At 40.6% G+C, this 22,959-nt stretch overlaps 1 protein-coding gene and 1 long non-coding RNA gene across 4 annotated transcripts in view; both read right to left on the bottom strand.

The window, feature by feature from the left end:
• Nucleotides 1–14,018, bottom strand: part of LMBR1 (limb development membrane protein 1) — a 65,820-nt gene extending 51,802 nt beyond the window's left edge. The window contains exons 1-2 of one of the 3 annotated variants that reach the window (XM_068146009.1): nucleotides 13,631–14,018; nucleotides 943–1,015 (exon numbers count right to left, since the gene is read on the bottom strand). In XM_068146009.1, coding sequence (XP_068002110.1) covers nucleotides 943–1,015; nucleotides 13,631–13,693 — 136 coding nt within the window. In that variant the 5' untranslated portion in view covers nucleotides 13,694–14,018. The remainder of the gene's footprint in view (nucleotides 1–942; nucleotides 1,016–13,630) is intronic. The other 2 variants (XM_068146011.1, XM_068146012.1) reach the window with 2 other exon arrangements.
• A 1,194-nt stretch (nucleotides 14,019–15,212) lies between these two features.
• Nucleotides 15,213–22,525, bottom strand: LOC137445031 (uncharacterized). Its single transcript, XR_010988316.1, has 3 exons — nucleotides 22,339–22,525; nucleotides 20,991–21,096; nucleotides 15,213–15,428 (listed from the first exon to the last, which is right to left on the bottom strand). It is a non-coding gene; the product is annotated as an uncharacterized lncRNA (long non-coding RNA).
• Nucleotides 22,526–22,959: the final 434 nt, after the last annotated feature.

Consider the following 22,959-nt stretch of genomic DNA (forward strand, 5'->3'; position numbering starts at 1 on the left):
ATTCAGCTATGAAAGCAACTCTACCCTAACACAGGTCACTACAGCTCAGCAGTTTCTATTGAAATTCAAAATGCCAGGGTTATCGTGCGTAAGAATGCTTCCCAAGCATGACGACTGACTAGGGTCCCAGATAACCTGGCAGGAGACAAAGATTCTGCCATTTTATACAGCTTTTTATGCTGCTTGCCTTTAGAAGAAATATGGGAGAAAATGACAGGGGTTACTACAGACCAGTTTCAGAGACAATGTTTCTAGAAAAACACAGGGTTATCTCAAGTATCAGCTGTGAGGTCATAAGGAATAGGTTAAGAACACTGAAGTAACTATATCTGAGCAAAGCAGGATGTTTAGAAAAAATCCACTACTTCCCTTCTGTGATACTGGCAACCTTTCCACTTTACCAGCTAAAGCTCTGAATTTCATTTTGGTGCTAGAACTGAGCCTGAAGAAAGTTGTTATGGAAAAGCTGATAGAATCTAAAGAAGAGAGGTAAAAACATCTACCTGAAATTCTCCCCTTTCTTCCCTCTTTGAATAGTTAAAATTTAGGCTGCCATGGAGCCACAGCGGAACTACTACTAATGATGGCCATCCACACCATCTCTAGAAGAGCCACACATACTCTCACTCAGCCACAAGCACCATGAGACTGATCATTTCCTGAGATAACTCAGTGCACTCACTTCCCTTGGTTAGCAGTATCAGAAGGCACATTGAAGGGAGATGATGATAACTCGTGGGTCAGGAATGAAGGGAGCAGATAGAGGGCATGACAGCAGCACGGACAATCAAATCAGTCCAGGCTGCTATAAACCAGCAGCCTGAAAAACACTTTTGGTCAGAGATCCAGTTCTTCCACTTTCCTTGTGGAGGCAGAGAGAACAAGAATCACCTAGTCATTTGAAAAATGTATTTTTTAATACATTTAAAGGTCTCTGCTTACCTGCTTTCCTTTTGTATCTTGTGATTATGAAGTAGGAAACTATGTAAAGAACAGCAAATAGGAGAAAGCAGATCTGAAAGAAAAAAAAAATTGAACTTATTAGGTTGTGAAGAAATGCCTGGATTGTAATAAGAATAAACCAGAAAATTCAGTATCAAGAATTTAAACCTTAATTCAGATGAACAAAAGTGTGTTCTATGTACCACTTAGGTTTTATATCTTTTTCACAGAATCAAAGAACGTTAGGGTTGGAAGGGACCTCTAGTCCAACCCCTCTGCCACAGCAGGATCACAATGGAATGCATCCAGGTAGGTTTTGAGTATCTCCAGAGAAGGAGATTCCACAACCCCCCTGGGCAGCCTGTTCCACTCTTCCATCACCTTCACAGTGAAAAAGTTTTTCCTCACGTTTACATAGAACTTCCTATGCCTCAGCCTCCACCCCTTGCCCCTTGCCCTGTCATTGGGCATCACCACAGAAAGCTTGTTGTGTCAGTGTCAGAAAATGCAATGGCAACGCTGAAAGAGAATCCTTCTCCAAGTTTCTAGTTCCTCTGAAAACTAGACCAAGGCTACAGAAAGAGACATCTAATTTTAGGCATCCAATCTAAAAATCAGGTATCACATATATGGGGTCAGTACAATTCCTTAAAAAAAAATCATCTGTCAGACCCAAATAACACTGCCTTTGTGTAAAATAAAGATACAGTTAGGCTCAGTTTTGCAGTCATTTTTATTCTTGTCTGAAATGAAAAATTAAGCCTATCCTGTTTGTATCTTTAAATAAACTAGATTACCTCTATTCTAACTGCGACAGCAAGGCTACAATGAAAATGTGGCTCTGTATTTCTAAGCTACTACTGAGATAAACAAGGTATTTTGAGGGCACAGCAGATGAAAGCTGTCTCTTAACACGAACAGCCCAATGTTGTATTTCTAGTTTTAGGTGACAGCTACTTTGCAACTCAGCAATAAGGTGTAACTAAATATCTCGGTGTAATTATCCCTCTACTTCTGCCAGAATTGAGAACAACTTCATAAATATTCGATGAAGTTTACTACTGAAAATTCACAGAGTTCTAAACTGATCAGCAAGAAAACAAGTAGATTTTAATCAATTAAAGCTTTAGGATCTTTAGAAACAAAAGAGGATTGTAAATTGGAGGTCCTTCACACTGACTAAAACAAGTCAGTAAGTTAACTCGAGAAATATTACTTCAGTCTCAATTTATACTTAGTGAAACCTATGATCCTGAAGTGTTTCTAGCCAGGCATTCTAAATAGCTTTCTAAAGGGAGCAGCAAAAGCCAGAATCCTAACTATTTTTAAAGTGGAAGCCTGTTAAGCTGAGGAAAAGGAATGTATTGCTCACAATAGCAAAAGAATAGATTGTACTGCCCTGTCATGCTGCAGTTCTGGGTTCTTATTCCTCATACTACTCTTGGTTTCACAATGTTTTTGTACTGCAAAAAACTCCAGCCCTTGTTTGTACTTGTTCTAGCATCAGTTCATGTTTGTCAGTTACGAATGGCTGGGCTCATCTGCAGTACAACAGGTCAGGCCTCATGGCTATGTATGGCAGCACTAAGCCTTTCTTTCTGTACTAAAAATACTGCAAATATTCACCTGAGAATCACACCCTAGTAACTCTTCATTATCCTCCAATCACTGAATCCATCCACTCTGTCCTCCACACCTGCTTCTAGGAGAGCAGAGGGACTCTCAAGCTACAGCTTGTGCTCACCACATCTTTTTTTTTTTCCTTTTTCAAAAAAGCACACTTTAATTTCATACTACCTCTACTACTTTGAGGTAATTCAGTCCTTTCTGCACCATGTTTTAACCCTGCTTTGTACTAACTACACACCAGACACATCAAGAGAGGCTACTTCTGGAGATGCATTGCGCTACATTCTTAGGTATCTTATATCCAGCTCTTCCACAGCGTCATACTTTCGGATCTGTCATCCAAAGTCATCCAAGTATGATCCAAGTCATGCTTTTGGATCTGTACCAGACAGCTCTCAGCTCCCGTGAGAATGGAGCTGAAGATAAACCACACGCATTTCAGTTTGCAAGTATGTGCATCTAAGGGCTGGAACTGTAGAGTCTTGCATTACACACAAGCAACAAAGGTCTGAACTAATTCAAATTACATTGTACTTATCCCACTGAGTTAAAGATCAGCTGACACTTATTTGTCTGTGTGGATTTTGGCACTGAAATTCATGTCTTGGACTGGTAAAGCATCATCTTCTGTTGCTAGTGCTAAAGCTATGCTTTAATGCTAAGAGAGAACATGCTCAAAATGCATGATTCTCTTTTTTCCCCATATGCACAAGATACAATTGTCTTTCACAACTGTAATTTGTGTGTGTGCACCAGAAACTGCATTTTTGTGCAGAGAAAGACTGACAGCTTCCATCTATATAGCACAATATTCTTCCAACTGCTATGCATGATAGACAGCTGTAGTTCATACTAGGAAAAAAAAGCATGTGGCTGTGTTGTGCAATAATTGCTCAGTGCCTGGCAATCGCTGTGCCCTGGCAGAAAACCCTCTGAACTGCATCTTGGGCTGTATTACCAGAAGCAAAGCCAGTAATCATGGGAAGCAATTATCTCTCTCCAGTTGGCATTCACCAGGTCACATGTAGTTGTGGCATGCAGTTCTGAGCCTCTGTTATAAATAAGACATTGATAATTGCAGCAAGGTAGATCACCAAGATGGTCAGGAGGCTGGAACACTTGCCTGGTACAGACAGGCTGAAGGACTTTAGCTTGTTTAGCCTGCAGACAGCAAGGCTTCAGGAGGACCTGATAGCAGCTTGCCAATACCTATGAAGAGGTCAATGAGAAGGCAGAGCTGGGCTCTTGACAGTGCTACATGATGGGAGGATGAGTCTGGAAGCAAGGAGAAATTTCATCCATGACAAAAGTCAAGCAGGGGAACCAGGTTCCCAGCAAGGTTGTGCAAATTCCATCTGTGGAAGGTTTTCAAGCCCTAAGTAACCATGTCTGACATTACAGCTGATCCCCCTCTATGCAGGAGGCTGGGCTCCAGTCAGCCTTCTTTTCTACTATCCTGAATAAACTAGCAACATTAGAATTTTGTCACCTCATAATTTATGCCCATCTCCAGGTCATTTATGAATGTGTTTAAAAGTATTAGTGTAAGCACAGGTCCCTGCAGGACTGTCAGAGGCAGATTAAAACTTTCAACTTGAAAATCAAAGAAGACAGGTCATCATTTCCTCCCACTTGACTGCAAGCTAGCATTTAGAATACGGAGAGTAAATCTGGAGAAGCAAAACAGACAAGAAGCAAATATGCTATATATGAAATGAAAGACCATGAAGCTTCAAAAACCTAAGGAATAAGGGAAGGAAGAAAATAACTTTAAAGTGGTGGTGTCAGTATTACAACCAAAATGTTACTGCTGTTAGATCCACCAGCTCTTCCATGCAAAGAATACACCCCAAGAGTAGCAACTACGAGTATAATGAAGAATATAACTAAGAATATCTCCACTTCTTGCCGTTAGACAATCTGTTCTTTACCCTAAATACGAAACAGACCATGGAGAAAAGAGAAGGCAGAGGCCACTCTGGGTAACACCACATTGCAGAATGCATCTAAGAAGACTTTTAAGAGTTGTAAACAGACTGTCAGTGTTTTGCTTGACTGATTACTACCTACAGTGTTGCACTTCTGGGTTTTAATTTCTGTAATAGAAAACAGCTAAACATAGCACTGTACACCCATCTCTTACTACTACCATGCTGCTAATATATTTTAATGTGCATTAAAATGCCACATGTAAACTATAAAGTTTCTTCCTCCTGCCCCACTTGGCAACTGCTTTCCTTTACTCACGGACAGGGTGGCAGGAATAAACAGCAAGAAAATACAGATGGACACAAGCAGCTCTGCTTGATCTATTTCTAATAACTCAATTATTCCCTTGACATTTGAAAAGCAAATGGCATTCCATCTGTTTTGTATGTGTCAACAGTATGCTACCTAAAATGAACTATGCACGATAAAGAAAACTGAAGTTTGTAGCTACACTCTGTTTGACCTTGGCATTCATAATACCATCCGCTTTGGGCATCTCATTTTCCTCAAAATAAGGTCTTAACCATTTATTCTTACAAGCTCTGCACTCTGTGGTTAGGTTAAGTGCATTCTAATCCAGCCAGTCTTACCCACTTAGCATGACACAGGAAATCCAAGTTTATGAGGAAACATCAAATACATCTCCAGATTATATCCATTTTATATCCCAATTTTCTCATTAACACAGCTCTCCACACCTATGATTTCCCCCACATATATGGTCTCCTCTCAGGGTTCCTCCCTAGTTTAAGACACATGCAAGAGGTTGACCCACTTTTTTTTGTTGGTTCCTAAGCCATGGCCATGAAGAAATCACAAGTGGTTCAGAGGCTGGGTGTCTACACTTGCTCATCTAAGAGCAAAGTCCAGGATCTGACAGAGAGTATGGAACAGTCAGAAATATATTCATGCACTCAGATGAAGATAAAAATTAGCCTCTATAGCACTTCAGAACGTAGCTTCTATACTTTTTATCTTCAGATGACATTTACCAGCAAGAGAGACCCACTTCAAACTCCTGAAGGAATTCAAATCAATATGCATTTGTCAGCATTTACATCTGTAATGGAATGCACTTATGTTGCTGGGGATAAGGTAAAAAAAAATAAACATTAAAATGCTAGGACACCTCCACAACCCTTAGCAATAGGGCCAAGATACTTTTGTTCAGGGTACTGCATTCTGTATGCAGTAGTATACTCACAGGCTCTCAAAAAAAACTGTTACAACTATTTTTCTTTGACCAGTACTGGATTTAGCAATGCCATTAAAATCGGATTCAAGAATATTTGTCAGCATTAGGGAAAGATTTAAAAACACCCTCGAGAATTAACACACATAGCATCAACCTTGATCACCCTAACATTCTGCCACTGAGCGAAGGGATTATTCTGTTTGGCAGTCAGGCTATAATAATTGGTTATATTAAAACTTCACAGAGTCACTCCCTTAAATACTCCTTTCTGGAGGAAAAAAACAACCTCAAAAGTCTCATCAATGCTAACTTGGCAAACAATTTATTTGTATCAAGACATCTTCTTTGGGTAATATTAATTTCCATGGTGAGATGCTTAAGTATCTTAGGAGCCAGAGTTAATGAATTTTCTGCTCCTAATTCATAAAAATCCTCTCATCCTCTCATGCATATATGCTGTAGAAATTTTAAGTAGCACATATTTATTTATCACCACCACTCCCAAAACACAAACTTATTTAAACTTATTAAACTTGTGTGTTTTCCTAATTCTCACCAATTACACAGATTCTCTACTGGACATAAGTTATCACAGGTCTTAAACTCAGCAAATATTTTAAGACGCACTGCTGTTGCCAAATTTAGCACAAACTCATCAGCATCAATTCATCCCAGCAGCTTGCTATGAAAAAAAATAGTATAGTTAGCTAATGGGGAAAATGGTCTACTCATGGCACTTAAAATTAACAGTAAAACTGTGAAGCATCATGTTTTGATTGCACCTGTGGAGCCTAACACTAGAAATAACATCATTATAAGCCAAGAAAGTAAGGAAGGGATTTCACACTACTGCTATCCTTTGTGTATTGCCATACCATCTATAGTATTTGCTGTGGAGAGCACACATGATACAGAAACAGAGGAACCAAAACAATGTTCCATAGAATAGTATCACTCCAGTGATCAAAAGTTTCAAAAGCCAAATTATCATCAAAGTGCTCAAATATTAAAACAGTGTGAAGTACTGGCCTCCTTCTTGGAACCATGTTGATGGTAGAAAGAAACAACTTTTTATACATTCAGTTAATCAAGGAACTAGAAACCTCTGCGTGGGAAGCAGCTCAGCAAGACAATACATATACAACAGCAAGCAAATGAAACATGAACATGAGTTTTGTCACCATCTTCGTGAGAATAAATCAGGCCACAAAGAGCAGTGGATCAAAGCCTCTGGAAGCATGAAGCCATTTCACTTGTGTTATGAATGACTAATCAGGGGGTTATGGCAGTAACTTATTCCAGGTCATCTCTGCCTAGCTGTATGTTTACCTTTTTGAGTGATGCAGCAATCAAGGCTGTTAATTATTAGATGCACAAAAACATAAACTACAATCACGACTTTCAAAGTCTCTCCTCTTCCTGTGTTATAACTTATGTAAATCCTTCCACAGGACAGGAGATAAATAAACAAACAAAGAAATAAACAAACACATAACCTTAAAATAAAAGCAGTAAGATTATACTGAATTAAATGTTTTCCTTGCATAGTCATCCATAACCCCTATTTTTGCTGTGCTGTCTGCTTCACCCACCCCTCAAATCTCAACATCTCTGAAAATACTTAATTCCAGAGGGTCTTATGCCTATCATTTAATCACGCTCAGCATCTCTACATTGCAGCAAAGATTGAAACATTCACTACAACCACAAGATCTTACAGTTACATCCTGCCATGTTATCCAGTCTCTCCACTACATGACCAACTATCCAGGCAAAACCCAGGCTGGATATTGTTCTCTGTGGCCTTGTAATAAATAGTTGGCTTTGTCTGTTGTCAGTTTTCATTGTATTTTCTCAAATCTAATTTACACCTTTATCAACATTTTCTTAAACAAGTGTCTGTGACATCCATGAGGTGTGTCACCCTTTTGGTACCGCAAAGAAAGACATCATTACTCAAAAGGAATTATTTTGGGCTGTAACTAACAGCAACTTTTTACACTTCAGCCTCTCACGCTCATCTTGTGTAAACGGAAAAAGTGAAACCCTCCAAAAGCTGTTCCTGTTTTGGGAATAAACATCGCTCTATCCACTTGTCTATGCCAAGTATGTGGAGATGTCTATTGATTCCAGATGGATCCAGCAGTGCTGATCCTCAAGACCAGCAGCCAGAAAATGACTCATCACTTCTAAAAGTTCAGTACAGCACCCATGTGTACAAGTAAAGGTGTTTTTTTTTACATAACACAGTGAAACCAACATTTTATATATGCAATTATGTTACATGTGCTCCAATTCTGTCATCCTTACATCTTATACTACCACCACAGCTGCTCCTTTATTGTTACAATTCTTTTCCAAGACATTAAAAAAAAAAGGCAAAACTAAGAAACCTAAGCAAAGTTACTTTTAACTTGCAAGAAGCCATTTAAGATACTCCTCACGTTTTCAGCATATGGATAAAAATAGTTGAAAGGCATCAATTTTATTGAACAAAAGATAAAGCCAGCACCAGAACAAGAGGACACAGTCTCAGGCTGCACCAGGGGAAGTTCAGGCTGGAGGTCAGGAGGAAGTTTTACACAGAGAGAGTGATTGCCCACTGGAATGGGCTGCCCGGGGAGGTGGTGGAATTGCCATCACTGGAGGTGTTCAGGAGGAGACTTGACAGGGTGCTTGGTTGCATGGGTTAGTTGATTAGGTGGTGTTGGATGATAGGCTGGACGCGATGATCTTGAAGGTCTCTTCCAACCTGGTTTATTCTATTCCATTCTATAAACTTGCATAAACATTCAAATAAATCTATTTCTGTATTTCTGTAAATCTATTTCTGTATCTATTTCCTAAAAATCACCTGTCCTCCTACTCAGCATTTTCCTCCTGGTCCACTATCAGAACATCACTGCTTCTGGCATTAAAAAGGGTCTATGAAGACACTAGGTTTTGTCTGAGGTGTAAATTTAAGGAAGCAGAACCAGATAGAAGCAAGACCACATAACCAATGTAAGTACAGTGCTCAAATTAGCTTTTCCATTTTACAGTCCTACAGGGGACAGAAGTCCACAGTAACCACACTGTACTAGTTCACACAGAAGAATCCTGAACAGTTTTCTTCCCCAAAATAGGATGAGGATGTTCAAGAAACGTGGACGTGACACTTTGAGATATGGTTTAATGGCCATGGTGGTGTTGAGTTCAGGAGTGGATTCAATGATCTTAGAGGGCTTTTCCAACCCAAACAATTCTTACAACAGAAGGTACAGAATGAAATCAGAGAGGAAAACAAATCCAGAGATATTCATGTAGAGTTGCAAACAAAAATCTAAGATGTGACAGCTGCACTACCTAATAAGGCCATTCTAAACTGCTGGAAATTGGGTTTTGATTCAGATTTACACAGAAAATAACCATTATATCACCTGTAACAAAAAACTCCCACACAAAGTAAAACCTAGTATTTATAAGGGGTGTGGGGGAAAAGTAGCTTCTTGTAGTGGGGACTGCATTAAGAAGCAGCAAAACTAAGTTTCTTCAAGTATCTAGCATCTGAAACCTACACCCCCAAAAATATACAGCCCTTCAGATGGAAGCATCTGACACTAATCATAAAACTACATATTAATCCAGTTCAGCAGCTGCCTGGACTTGCATGAAGCAATTAGAGATATAAGAGTACTTCTGTATTTGAACTTATTCTGTCAGGATTGCCTTTTATTATTTTTTTTCCTTTCACAACATAATATAGTTAAGTCATCTGCAAATAGACTTAAGCTTTCTAACTAGTAATCCTATGGTCACCAAATTACTCTCTTCCACAGTTTTCCTCATACCACAAATGCAGTCCCTGTGTATTTATTTTGTCAAGGAAGCCTTTTAGACAAGTGCATGAGTGTATTTTTCACAAACTCAAAATCCTATGTTATGCAAATGGAAAAAATAACATCAGTAAGTAGATCTAAATTTTTAAAACACAAACTGTTATAGCAGAATAGAAGACTGAAATTGAAGAAGAATTAAAAAAGAGAATATCCTAAAAAGTAAACCCAGGGGAACAAAGAGTGACCGAACCACAGCACTTACTTGATTTGCATTTGAAATAAACAGTTCATAACAATATTAATGGAATGTGGACCACTTTATAATTATAGTGTATAAACAGACATAATAACAGGACACAAGGGAGAAACAGTTCCCCAAAAGCTTGAATATCTTCCATGGACATGAAAGATCCCAGCAAACCATAAATGACGCTAAAGAAAGGCAAACTAATTAAGTGTTCAAAAGTAACAGATAGCATCAAACCAGCACTGAACGTTGTCTGGCCTTTATAACTCTTTCATGGAATGCTGATCAAGTACAGAACAAAGATGCTCTTCTGTATTTTGTAACCAGCCAAAGGTGTTTTTCAGGAAGATGACCCTTTCAGTTCAAACCAAGTATGACTCGCTTTATTGAAGTCAAGGCTCTCACTGACTTAGAGCAAACTCACGTCTCAGCCATGTTCCTGACGCTGAGTCATCAGTTCTCAATCTCCATGTTTACTTCACTGAATCTCAATTTTAAAAGTTCATACATCTCAGAAAGAGTCTGGGTGTTTTAGATAACTGTTCCAAACAACGGATCCTCAGCACAGCAGCTTCACATTTGAAGACCCAGGCTGAAACTAAACTAAGGAGTTACCCCCCGTTAGTAAAAGACCACCCTCATGAAGCAACAAAATACAAGGCAGATTTCTCACAAACAGGCATTCTCCTGGGAAAAAAAAAACAAAATAATAACAAAACAACAGGTAGCATACAGGCACTCCAAAAAAGGCCTAGTCTGACTTAAATTCATCATTAAATCAGAGATGGTCACCTCAAAAGCAGATGAAGATTTTAAAAATAACCTTTTCCTACCCTTGCTTAATCTATAAACATGTCAGAAACGTTTGGCTTTTCAAGGCAGAATTAGCACAGGCTGGCACCCAGAGAAAGACCAACAGAAGGGTAACACAACCTTATGGAAAACTTTGTAGCTTGCCAATTGAGAGAAGAGACAAAAAAGAAATTAAGCATTACACTAAAGTTAAGCTTTGTGTGCCCTTTTTACTCCATTAGAAAGTACAATCCAGAAATTCTCTCTCTATTCAAAGAAAATGAAGAAACTTTGTAAAATGAAAACAAAAAGGAGGGCATTTTCAACTACAACTTTGATTTCTGTTCTCTCATGAATGTATCATTTTAGCTTCCAGTAAAGACTCTGAGACACAACTAGGTCTCCAAAGAAAATACCTTTCTTACAGGCCTATAGAGGTTTCCACCACTCTAACACTACACAACAAATGTCAGATCTTTCTGTTAACTTCTCTACAACCCCCAGCCCACCTGCAGCTGGAATTGTACACACATTAGACAGTAGAATATGTTCCTTCCTCCAGCTGAGGGGCTGATGATTATACCCACTACCCACACAACAAGTGTCTATTTGCATATTTTAAGAATTTATGTTCACTGTGTGACTTCATAAGCATGAAGGGTAGGAATTACTGGAAGAGGATGTTAACATAATGTACATGTAAGCAACATACTCTGTGCACTTCATTATGCTTAAACTAACCACAAGCGTAATCGTGTTTTTCAGTATGTGTCTCCAGCTATGTATGTGAGAGTCACAAGGAGGTTGTACACTCAGCAGCGGATGGCAGCAGATTATGCACTCATAAAACTCTGTGATCTCCCAACACAAAGACAGAATCATAACTGTACCAATGCATGGTTTAATAGGCAAAATTGTTATTATTATCCCTGCTGATTAACATAAATAGCTAGACATCAATATTAAAGATCAAAGTACAGTATCAAGAGCAAGATTATTCTGTCTGCTATCCAAATAAAACAACAGTGAACCTCAATAATGTCAGTTATTGATGTCTTATGTGATTTCTTAGAATCATAGAATCAGTTAGGGTTGGAAAGGACCACAAGGATCATCTAGTTCCAACCCCCCTGCCATGGGCAGGGACACCCCACACTACATCAGGCTGGCCAGAGCCTCATCCAGCCTGGCCTTAAACACCTCCAGGGATGGGGCCTCAACCACCTTCCTGGACAACCCATTCCAAGGCTTCACCATTCTCATGGTGAAGAACTTCTTCCTCACACCTACACATGCAGCTCATACATACATTCACCTTTGTGAACATGACTATACCAATAGGAAGAGTTACCATTTGCTCTAGAGGGGCTGAAAAAGCTTTAGAGAAGTAGCTGCAGTACAGATGAGCTAGATTTTTAAGTATTTTATAGACCTTCACTCTTTGTAACAGTACCTACAGAGGCTGCACACAGCCATTCCTTCAGACTCAAACTCTCTGCACCCTGCTTAGTACAGAAACACATCATGCAGGACACAAAGTATCAGAGCATGACTGTGGTGGATGTAAGTAGGAGATAATTAGACACAAAGAAATACAAATGGAAAAATGTACACATTATGGAAAGACAGGTGATAACATCCAGAAGAGACATGTTACTTGTGTATATATGCACCTGTCTTTTTGTAGCTTGAAGATTCAGATAATGCTTAAAGGCTTTCTTACAAGGAAGTATGTCTCTTTTTATGTATCTCCACCAATCACAACTCTCACGACATACACTGCATCCACTCACAGAAAAGAGAAGGTCCAGAAAATCTCCTAACAGTTCTCTTTACATAAACTTGTGTTGCACTCTTCAGGGAAAAAAAAAAGTCCCAGAAGTGCAACACTTCACCAAAAGAAAGGAGGTCTTCATGTAGGAATGTATAAAATATAGAACATTAACACACTGGGAAACCAAGCAAGACTCTGTCATCAAATAACCTAGCCACAGGTATTTGTGTCCCAGGAGAGATGAAAAATATTTAAAGCTAAATTATGAACTCATATTTTAACTCCATTCTTTCTCAGATGGCAGAAACTGAGAGAGAATGCAATTTACACAACTGAAATAGCATAGCACGTGCATAGAAGACAACACTGCATGTCTCCAGTGTGCAGCATACATTTCCTTCCTGGAAGTGAAGCAGGTGCCACCTCTTGAATAGCCCTCAAAACAATGCTCATAGAATCATAGAAAAGGCAATCAGCAAGAAAAACCCACAAGTTCTCTTCATCTGCACATACGATGTAGTAGTGCTGCACTTGACTACAGAAGGCTGAGGAAGATGGGACAGCACATGCACGTCTTGTGTGCTCTGCATTGCTCCTCTTGGAGCGCACGGGGCATGCAGCAGCACTGAGAACGACATGACGGGTTAGGGAAAACACGAAGGTGACACACATCCGTCGTAAACAGTGCAGCAAAACACAGGATCTTGGTATCGTTAAGTGACAGCATCAAGGGCTGCAATTGAAGGATGAAGTGTTGAACACATAATGCAAAAAAGTACATTCAAAAGCTCACCTACGTTCTGCGTGTACACAGGGTATCTCCCCTTCCCACTGAAGGTGCAGGGGAAGATGAAAAGTCATAAGAGGGTAGAAGTTGGGACACTCACCAGCCGGCCCTCATGCCCCTTCACACCCAGCCCGGCGGGACGAGATGTGGACACAGCTCTGCCCACATGGGACAGGCCATGCAAGCCGACCTGGACACAAGAGCTTGGGCGAGGGACAAAGCAGCGAAGGGCTCGCAGTGGAACGGAAAAAGAGAGGGACTACCCCACGGCTGCCCGGCAACAGGGACTGGGGGACGTAGCCAACAGCAAGGCCGAGGGTCCCGCAGCAGGGCGGCCTCCGGGACACCGCAATGACAGGTCAGGGAGGGGGGCGGGAGGGGGCATCGCGCAGCCAGGGAGCTGCGAGGGAGTCTGACGGAGGCGATCGCAGGGCGCTGCGAGGGCGATGTCGCTTACCGTGTACTCCCGCACTTGGCTGTGGAAGTTCTGCTCGCGGATCGTCACCTCGTCCGCTTCCATCCTTCATAGTCCCGCGGCCCCCGCGCGCAATGGCGGCCGCCGCCGCCGCGCCTGCTCCTGCTCCTGCCCTCCCGGCGGCAGGGGGCCCACCATGGCCAGCGGCAGCACCGACTGCTCCCCCGGGCCCCGGCAGAGGTGGAGGGAACCCGGCGGCGGCGCTCGCGGCTGGCTCCGCCGATCTGTCACCGTCCGGCGGGGCGCGGAGGAGGAGATGGAGGAGGAGGAGGAGGAGGAGGAAGGGCAAGGGCCGATCGCACCGCCTCAGCTCCTCCTGTTGCGTCACCACGCCGCGTTCCGGCGCACACCATGGCCCCTCCACCACCCGCCCGAGGGAGAGGAGGGGCTAGCGGGGGCGAGACCGGCCCGCCGGAGGGGAGGGGAAAGGGAGGGGTGTGGCGCTGAGAGAGGGGTGGGCGGGAGGGGGCGGGGTTATCGGTAAGGGGCGGTGCCAGTGGTGGGTTGGGTGCGAAAGGGGCGGGACTTGGGACGGGGGCTGGGGGACACCCTGTTAACCTGTAGAGGGGATCTTAGGACACCTTTGGAGACCGGCGGGGGACGGTAGGAGCCCCGCTGTGGTGGGAGAGGGTACGGAGTTGATCTGAAAAGGAGGAAGGGGCAGGAGGTTCCGGGGGCACCAGCAGGGGCGGGAATGGAGGTCTGTGGCAAGGCAGGGCCCAGCCCGTCGGGGAGCCCCTTTCCCAACTAGAGAAGTCACCAGACCAGTCCTGACCCCGGGGACCGCCTGCCAGATTCGCCTGCTCCCACCCACGAAGGCCTCTCAGAAGCGTAGTATGAACGTGATCGGGAAGCAGGAGAGCCACGGACAAGTCGCTGAACTCCGATAACACGACGGTGTCTGGGGTTGGTGTGGTCTAGTTGATCCTCCCTAAACTAGGTCTTCCCTGTGAATGCATGAAAATTTCAGGTTTGAATGATTATGCTTTAAACTTAAAGTTTATCTTTCATTTCACTGAGAGAGTTGTTCGCCATTGGAATGAGCTGCCCATGGAGATGGTGGAGTCACCATCCCTGGAGGTGTTCAAGAGGGGATTGGTGCCATGGTTTAGTCATGAGGTCTGTGGTGACAGGTTGGACTTGATGATCTTTGAGGTCTCTTCCAACCTTGGTGATTCTGTGATTTGTCTAGAGCAACATTTTGTCTTTGGGCAACTTCTGCTGACAAATTGCTGGTTTGGTTTTTGGGCAAGCACTGAAGCACAATGAGAGTCTCCCAGTTGTTCCCTATTCTCTCTATGCACAGTGGGAATTTCCCTTGTTTGTGAGTTTGCAAGTAGGTTAATTGTCTAAACATATACAAAAACCATTGGACTCACTATAAATAAATACACAACATTATTCCAAGCAAGTTTCAGAAAATACAGATTATCACTTCCTGACAATTTACATCTATTGATACATTATACATAATACCCATGGCAATTACAATTCAGATTATATTCACCCATTCTTAAAAGCAGATGGTGAATTATTTATTAAATAAATAAAAGCAGTCTTTGAGTATCTAATGTGTTTTCTTGTAGTTCTGAATGGATGTAGAACTTCATTCAGGTTAATTATGTCTGCAGTCTCACCCTTGTTCTTTTGATACTTGTGAAGTTGCAGACAAGGTATTTGCAGGCAGAATAACACCAGGGTATGAGGTTCAAAAATGTCCACACTCTCTCTTCTGAAGTCCACTGCTTGAGGTGAGAGACTTTCTAGGTATTCACTGAGGCTGTAGAAACAGGAAACGACCTTTAAAAGCAGACCTGAACGAGCATAGAGCACAGTCTTTGAGATGCTTCTTAGGAAAAGCTGTCCTACTTTACAGCTATTTCCTACCCAGCCCTAGATTGAGTCTGATAGACAATATTATTACTCATCTGTTATTTTTCTCCAAGTCTTCCCAGTTCCTTTCAATCACCTTTTATTTTCTTGTGTGCTGAAAATGGTGAAATCATCCATAGCTGCCAGTGTAGCCATGATTAAAAACTTATTAGTTCTCTTCATGGTGTGTTCAATATTTAATTAGCATCTGTATTAAACATTATGCCTCATTTCTGATTTGGATTTTACTGCTTTCTGACTGTAGTTCTTACTCTGTCCTTCCCAGCTACAGGTAAGGATTTTAATACTTGGTATTTCCTGCTAATTACAATTCACCTCAAAATCTCCTTTTCAGTCAGAAAAAAATATTTAAGTACATTTGCTCTTTAAAGATCTTTCTCTGCTATGAACTACTTTTTTCCCCTGAATTCTCTCCAAACTTCTAATATACTTATTAAAATGTAGGCAAAAGATCTGAAAGCAGTAATCTAGGCTCAGTTTCAGCAATTCTAGGTACAGATGTAAAATCACCTCTTTATTTTATGCTGTTTAGTACAGATAATTTTAGCATTACAGGGGAAAACACCACACAGCTTCAGAAGTGAAAAACACAATTACTTTCCAGATACAAGTGGGATATGCAGTTGAAGAAACTTATGTCTATCCCTGTCTTCCTGCAGAGGTCTGGGTGTAGGTAAAAGGCTTCCTTGTGGCAGACGTGAAGTAACATCAAGAGTTCTTTATCTTTCTTATGGGTTGCCACGTCCACTTACTTATATAGAGAAAAAGGCAGTATTAGGGACATTTTAATCCATATGCTGTAGTAGTCATTTTATTGAGGTAGAAAATAGTGACCTTTCCTTATATCCACCAGCAGAAACTCAGAATTTCTATTCTGAATCATTGCTCTCCATATACAGTCCTGGTTCTGTAGGTAGGACCTCAGTTCCTTATTCCTGGTGCACTTGCCTGAATTCAAGCCTCCTTTGTTTTCTGCTTCCCAAACATTTCAGAATCCTCTGTATTATTAACTCATTTTTGTAATCTGCCATTCTGTTAGTTCCCATATTTGCCAACTTTTTTGTGTCATCTGCCAGTATTTGCCAACTTTTTGTGTCATATTACCAGTGATTTGTTGACCAGAATAAATGCATCCTTTCCAAGAAAGGGCATTTCCATACATGGGAGGCTTTATCCAAATCAATTTTCCCTATCATTTTTACAATCTTTTGGAACTTCCTGAGGCACTAAGCACATATAATATTTATTTTACTGGTTATGAGTGTTATATTTGCCCATATGGAATATGACCTTGCCAATATCATGAGCTGGTTCCATGGCAACATAACAGGATCCAAATTAGTTGCTTGAGATTGAAGCCAATATTTTTTGTTAGCAAACACTCATTAGAAGCTTGTTGTTTTACCACTAGTTCAATAATAGCACCAGCATGTCTCTGAAACCAGTGTCACAAACAATTTTTCTGTTCTTGGAGAACAGATGCTTTCTTCAGTCCTGTGCTTTCTCGTCAGTCTAGGTTTAGTTCCCATTCTTACATACTACCACCTAGAGTGACTCCAGCCCATGCTAGAATAGAATAGAATAGAATAGAATAGAATAGAATAGAATAGAATAGAATAGAATAGAATAGAATAGAATAGAATAGAATAGAATAGAAAAAATAGGAGTAGAGTAGAGTAGAGTAGAGTAGAATAGAATAGAATAGAATAGAATAGAATAGAATAGAATAGAATAGAATAGAATAGAATAGACCAGACCAGGTTGGAAGAGACCTTCAAGATCATCGTGTCCAACCCATCATCCAACACCACCTAATCAACTAAACCATGCAACCAAGCACCCTGTCAACTCTCCTCCTGAACACCTCCAGTGATGGTGAACATGCTGCACAGGCTCTATAGTATAGTCTCACCCATCAATGTCTGTGCTTTCTCTGTGAGTTTTGTTGACTGTTTACCTCTCATTGTTCCTCTGTCCTTTTTGAGTATTCTGCTTTGACTTTTGAGCCATTAGACCTCTTAGTCTGCCAATTAATAATGATTCTAAAACACGTGCCCATGCATTGGCAGTATGATGAAAATGCAAGTATCCACCCATATTACCAGTTCCTGGCTGTGTAACATGGCTGTACTCACTGTCTTCTAAAAAACAAATCATTAATCTGCTGGACCATCTGTGCTCATTCTGAACTATGCCCAAGTTATTTTTCTGTTAGTTACGTAGTCTGGAGAAATGTTTACAATTATTGTTTTTTTTTTCCCAGAAGATAGGTTGCACTGCCAAATCCTGAAGCAATAAAATCCCCATTTTTGGTATCAGTTAAATCATTTTATTTTTCTCTCTGAAATTCAGTATGTGACTCATGATGACTAAGACGACTGTACTGTTAAATACCACACTTAAGGCGTTTCGAATATCTAGCCGGTATTCGACCGCCAGCGTTTTTCAGTCCGCTTGACAAAAAACTCCCATTGTGTAAATTTAGTCTTTGAAAGTAAGCCATAGAACTTTTATGAAGGACTTTTATCCAAAATGCTCGAAATTTTAGAGGAAATAAATCATCTTAATTTCTAAAATTAATAGGTGCAAGATTTATTCCTAAATCATGGATACTCCTTTCTAATTAAATTCAAATGTGTTTAATGCATCTCAGGAGTGTTAAGATAATAAGTAGTCCTTTTCTGGAACTTAACATCCTCGATCCCTGTCAATAATTATATTGGGTGACTAATAAAATATGATGCCAGGCATTTTTAAAATCTTTATCTTCCTCCTCTGTCTCATTAGCAAAATGAATAGGTTTGCTCCACAGGCACCACATAATCTGGAGAATTCAATGTTGTTCAAGGACATGGCAAATAAATTTCAGCAGGTACTCCTCCATGCAACAGTCATATATAAAATGCACTCTTACGACATCTGTCAGTTGCCATCCTGACTGTCTAAGCTTATTGCTAACAGCACAGGCTGGAAGGCTAAAAAGAGCCACAACTGTCAAGTCTGATCCCCTGACCAGGACAACTTTATGCAGTTATGCCAACAAAGGCTACACTGTAAGCAGAACTCCAGTGATCAGTATTTGATCCATAGAACTTAGAGCACTCATCTCTTCCACCAGTGGTCTAGCAGAAAATCCTGACATCATGAGAAATGATTATTTTCTACCATAAGATAATGCTTATTTTCAGAAATTGGACTCAGATCTAGGCCTTTTAACAAAAATCATGTCATTAATGTGAAATTAGCTAATTTGCTCTTGAGATTTTCAGTTCCTTTTTCAAGTAGATACTGCATTACAGTAATTACACTTTCAAGTAGAAAAAAAAAATTATGGCAAGATCCTCCAACCCTGGGATGATATATAGTCCTCTGGCCCCCATATAAAAGCAAAGGCCATCTCTAGACTTAAACATTTGGGTATATCTAAGTATTTGAATGGAAGACTCCAGAGATTTCATACTGCCTTGGAGGTGGGAGGATAGAACAAGGAATAGGTTGTGATTCATCCAACGTTTTTAAATATTTTCATCTTCATAATTTTAGGCCCTGTAAGTCATATGTTAAATACAAATTATACCCACCCTGCCAGTGACTGGAGAGACAACCCATGCTGAATGTTCCTTACATATTTATGCTGCAAAGAATATGAGATATGTGAGCATATTTTGCATAGAATGTGTCATGCAGGATCATAGAATTTCTTGAAGTGGAAGGAACCCATGAGGATCACTGAGTCAAATGGAATGGACTCATAAGGATTCATTGAGGTAGTCCCCGCTTGTCACAGGACTACCTAAAACTTAATCATATGACCAAGTATTGTCCAGATGTTCCTTGAACTCTGATAGGTTTGATGGTGTGACCTATTCCTTGAGGAGCCTGTTCCTGTGACCGACCACCCTCTCAGTGATGAACCTTTTCCTGATGTCCACCCTGAATTTAGTCTGGCACAGCTTCAATCCATTCCACAAGGCACCCCTTTGAAAGTCACTACCACACTGTGCTTGCTTAGTTTTCTTTAAACGTTACTGAGCATAGCCCCTTGGCCTGGGAAAGAGGAGAGGTCAGGTTACACAACATACAGTAGGGCATGCATCCTGGGCTCTCAGCAGAATTGTTTTGTGTCTAACTCATGTCATTCTGTGAGTAGTCATTTACTTATACGGTGGGAATGGTTCAAAGTTCACGTGGTTTCATAGAATACATTCATACTGGTTTGTATGTTTTGTGTTGATAGCTCAAAACTTAATTGCTTTGACAGGAACAATATTTTTTTTTTGTATTTTTGGTTAATTTGCCAAAAGCTAAATGGTGCATTAGAAGCACATTGGGAAACCTGGATAAAAAGAGGCCACTTCATCCTGAAGAGTAAAAACAACAAACCACAGGAAATAACCCTGCAGCTTGTAGTCACTGGTAAAACAATGCATAGGATGTTGTTCCCTTTGAAGTCCTGGTAATGCTGCACAGCACATGACAGAGTGTTACTGTTCATGTAGTCACGTCCACACTGAACACTGCTGCTGCAGCCTGACAACTCACCTCCCTGCACTCTGTCCTGTTATCATTGAGGTACCCTAGTGCCCTTACTCTGATCCTTTTTTAAACCCTAGTCCACAGCATGCTTTAGTCCATTTATAGTCTAATGTTCCCAGATTTGCCTAGTTAGAATGTAATTTCAGACCTATTTGTTGTCTCCTTGTGTTTTAACACCTGGATTATCATCAAGAAAGTAAGAAAACAGCCAACCTTTTTCAGATGGGTCTTCTCCACACTTCAGCTCTGTTACCAAAGTGACATTTAGTCTCTAATGCATTCAGACTGCCAGCAAACCAGTGAGGGAAAACCATTATGAAACAATGCTGCTGTCCTAAATAAGACTATATGCTATGGCATGTGTTTGGGTTTTCTGTTGTGGCGTTAGAGGTAGCAGAGCAGTGAGTTTGTAACCTTGCCAAGTTCTCTTCACCCCACACCCCATAGTAAAACCCTGACAGCAGCTTAGTGAGATAAAATTTTTGAAATAGCTGAAATGCCAGCCATACTCCTTCCCTTCCTCTATCTTACATCCCCACCACTGACTCCCATCTTACTGATCTGGTGGTACATTCTGCTGCTCTTCACATTTTCTGATCATACCTTGAGCCATGACAGGTTTGAGGGAATATCATCTCTCCTCTCAAACAGCTTTGAAGGAAGCCTCAAATCCCTTCTCTGTGGCTTAAAGAACATTACAGAACAACTGAATTTATTTTGTCTGCTCATGTTAGAAAAGTTATCACATGATTTGACACTTGTGAATAATCCTGCAGCAGACACTGTACAACTCCAAATTCCTTACATCTAATTGATTTTTATGTTACTGCAGGCTAATAATTTTCATAGAACTTATGAAAAACCCAAGTGAGGATTTCTATTTAGCACTTCATACAAGTGTTCAAGCAACTACCTCGTGGGCTGTAGTGCTGATCCCATCCAGCTTTGGTCTTGTTCAATTTGTTCCCACCATTTCTTCAGCAATATTAACACAGCAATACTTGCCTGAGGACAAGAACCTGGCAAAGACAAAAACATTAATCAGAATGAATGCTCTAAGACAGTTCATTCATTCTGTGTTCATACAACAGAAGGAACGATATAACTGAGGGAGCTACTCTAACCCCCACTATTGTAGAGAGAAATGCCTGTGAGCTACACTGTAGACTCAAAGCAATCACAAATATCTTCTGCCTGGCCATTTTTAGTACTGAAAGTAATAGAAAATGTGAGGAACTGTTCTCCTTTTGTATTGCACACACATGATCCTTATAAAGGGTTCATGAGCTGAAAAATAACTGCAGACCATCATTTTCAGATAGTTCTTCCTGCCCTGTGATAGGGAGTATCAAATACTTCTGCACAATGTCAGCAGGACAAGTTTATTGCATCTTTTGGAAGAATTTAAAGATTCACTCATGCAATTGATTTTAAAGTGTACACTTTCAAATCATTAATTTATATACTGTATATACTTCTACATAACATGTATCTGTGTATTGTGTATTTATTTTTATGTGTACCTGTGTATTTGTGTATTTATTTTTGTGTGTGTGTGCTTATTTATATATATATATTTAAAGTTCTCTGAAATATAGTTACCTTACAGTAATACCATAGTATTAAAATAAGCTGGTGTGGAAGGCATAGTGTCTTCTGTAAACTTCTTTACAAGAGCCAAAATATACTATTTTGTATACTGAGTTAATTTTAATCAAGGTATTGGTAGCACCTTTTCTTTTTTTTGACAAAACTACTGTCTACTGACTTTCCTGGGAATAGCATTTTTGCTTTTCTAAGGAAGCAGCAGGTTATAGTGTTCTTTCATATGAGTTTGTGTGAGTATGTATATGAAGGAAAGAAAAATATCATATCATTACTGTTGGAGTGTCTCTTTGGTTTATCATTTTTATAGTAACATAGTATCAGTCAGGGTTGGAAGGGACCACAAGGATCATCTAGTTCCAAGCCCCCTGCCATGGGCAGGGACACCCCACACTAGATCAGGCTGGCCAGAGCCTCATCCAGCCTGCTCTTAAACACCTCCAGGGACAGGGCCTCAACCATCTCTCTGGACAACCCATTCTAGGGCTTCACCACTCTCATGGTGAAGAACCTCCTCCTCACATCCAGCCTCAATCTCCCCACCTCCAGCTTCATTCCATTCCCCCTAGTCCCATCACTACCTGAGATCCTGAGAAGTCCCTCCCCAGCCTTCCTGTAGGCCCCCTTCAGATACTGGAAGGCCACAATTAGGTCACCTGGGAGCCTTCTCTTCTGCAGACTGAACAGCCCCAACTCCTTCAGTCTGTCCTCATAGGAGAGTCGCTCCAGCCCTCTGATCATCCTCGTTGGCCCATCCTCGTTTTATTATTCAGGGGTTTATTTCCTTAAGAAGAGCATTGAAGTCTGTGCCCCAAAGAAACCATTTAATTTAATATGGAGGAACTATTTAAATGGCTGCTAGAATGAAATACAAGAACAGGTTTAATTGTTACAAACTGGGGAAAAAAACAAAACTAACACATCATCATATGCAAATCTGAAATATACATCAATGAAAGCATTGTTTTAGTTCTCTTCCTCTGTCACAAAGCCATGTACTCCAAATAAATATCTTCAGTGAAGCTGCAGTAAGAAAAAAAAATGAGAGAGTTTTGACTACATAGAAAACAAAAAGAACTTCACAATGTGACCTAGTGTGGGGTTTTTTTAAACAAATTAATGGATGGTGTGAGGATGCCAATATTAAAGAGAGTAATAACAAAACATTAGTAAGCACTTTTAATGTAATTAAATTTTTGATGTATTACAATTTTTAGGGTGTAAATATTTTTGAAGGAATTGGAAAGTAATAGTGGATCACACCCTTCTCAAACCTA

The sequence above is a fragment of the Melanerpes formicivorus genome, unplaced genomic scaffold (assembly GCF_026170545.1).
Source record: "Melanerpes formicivorus ecotype bairdi unplaced genomic scaffold, bMelFor1.0.p_v2 SCAF_13, whole genome shotgun sequence".
Classification (NCBI taxonomy): Eukaryota; Metazoa; Chordata; class Aves; order Piciformes; family Picidae; genus Melanerpes; species Melanerpes formicivorus.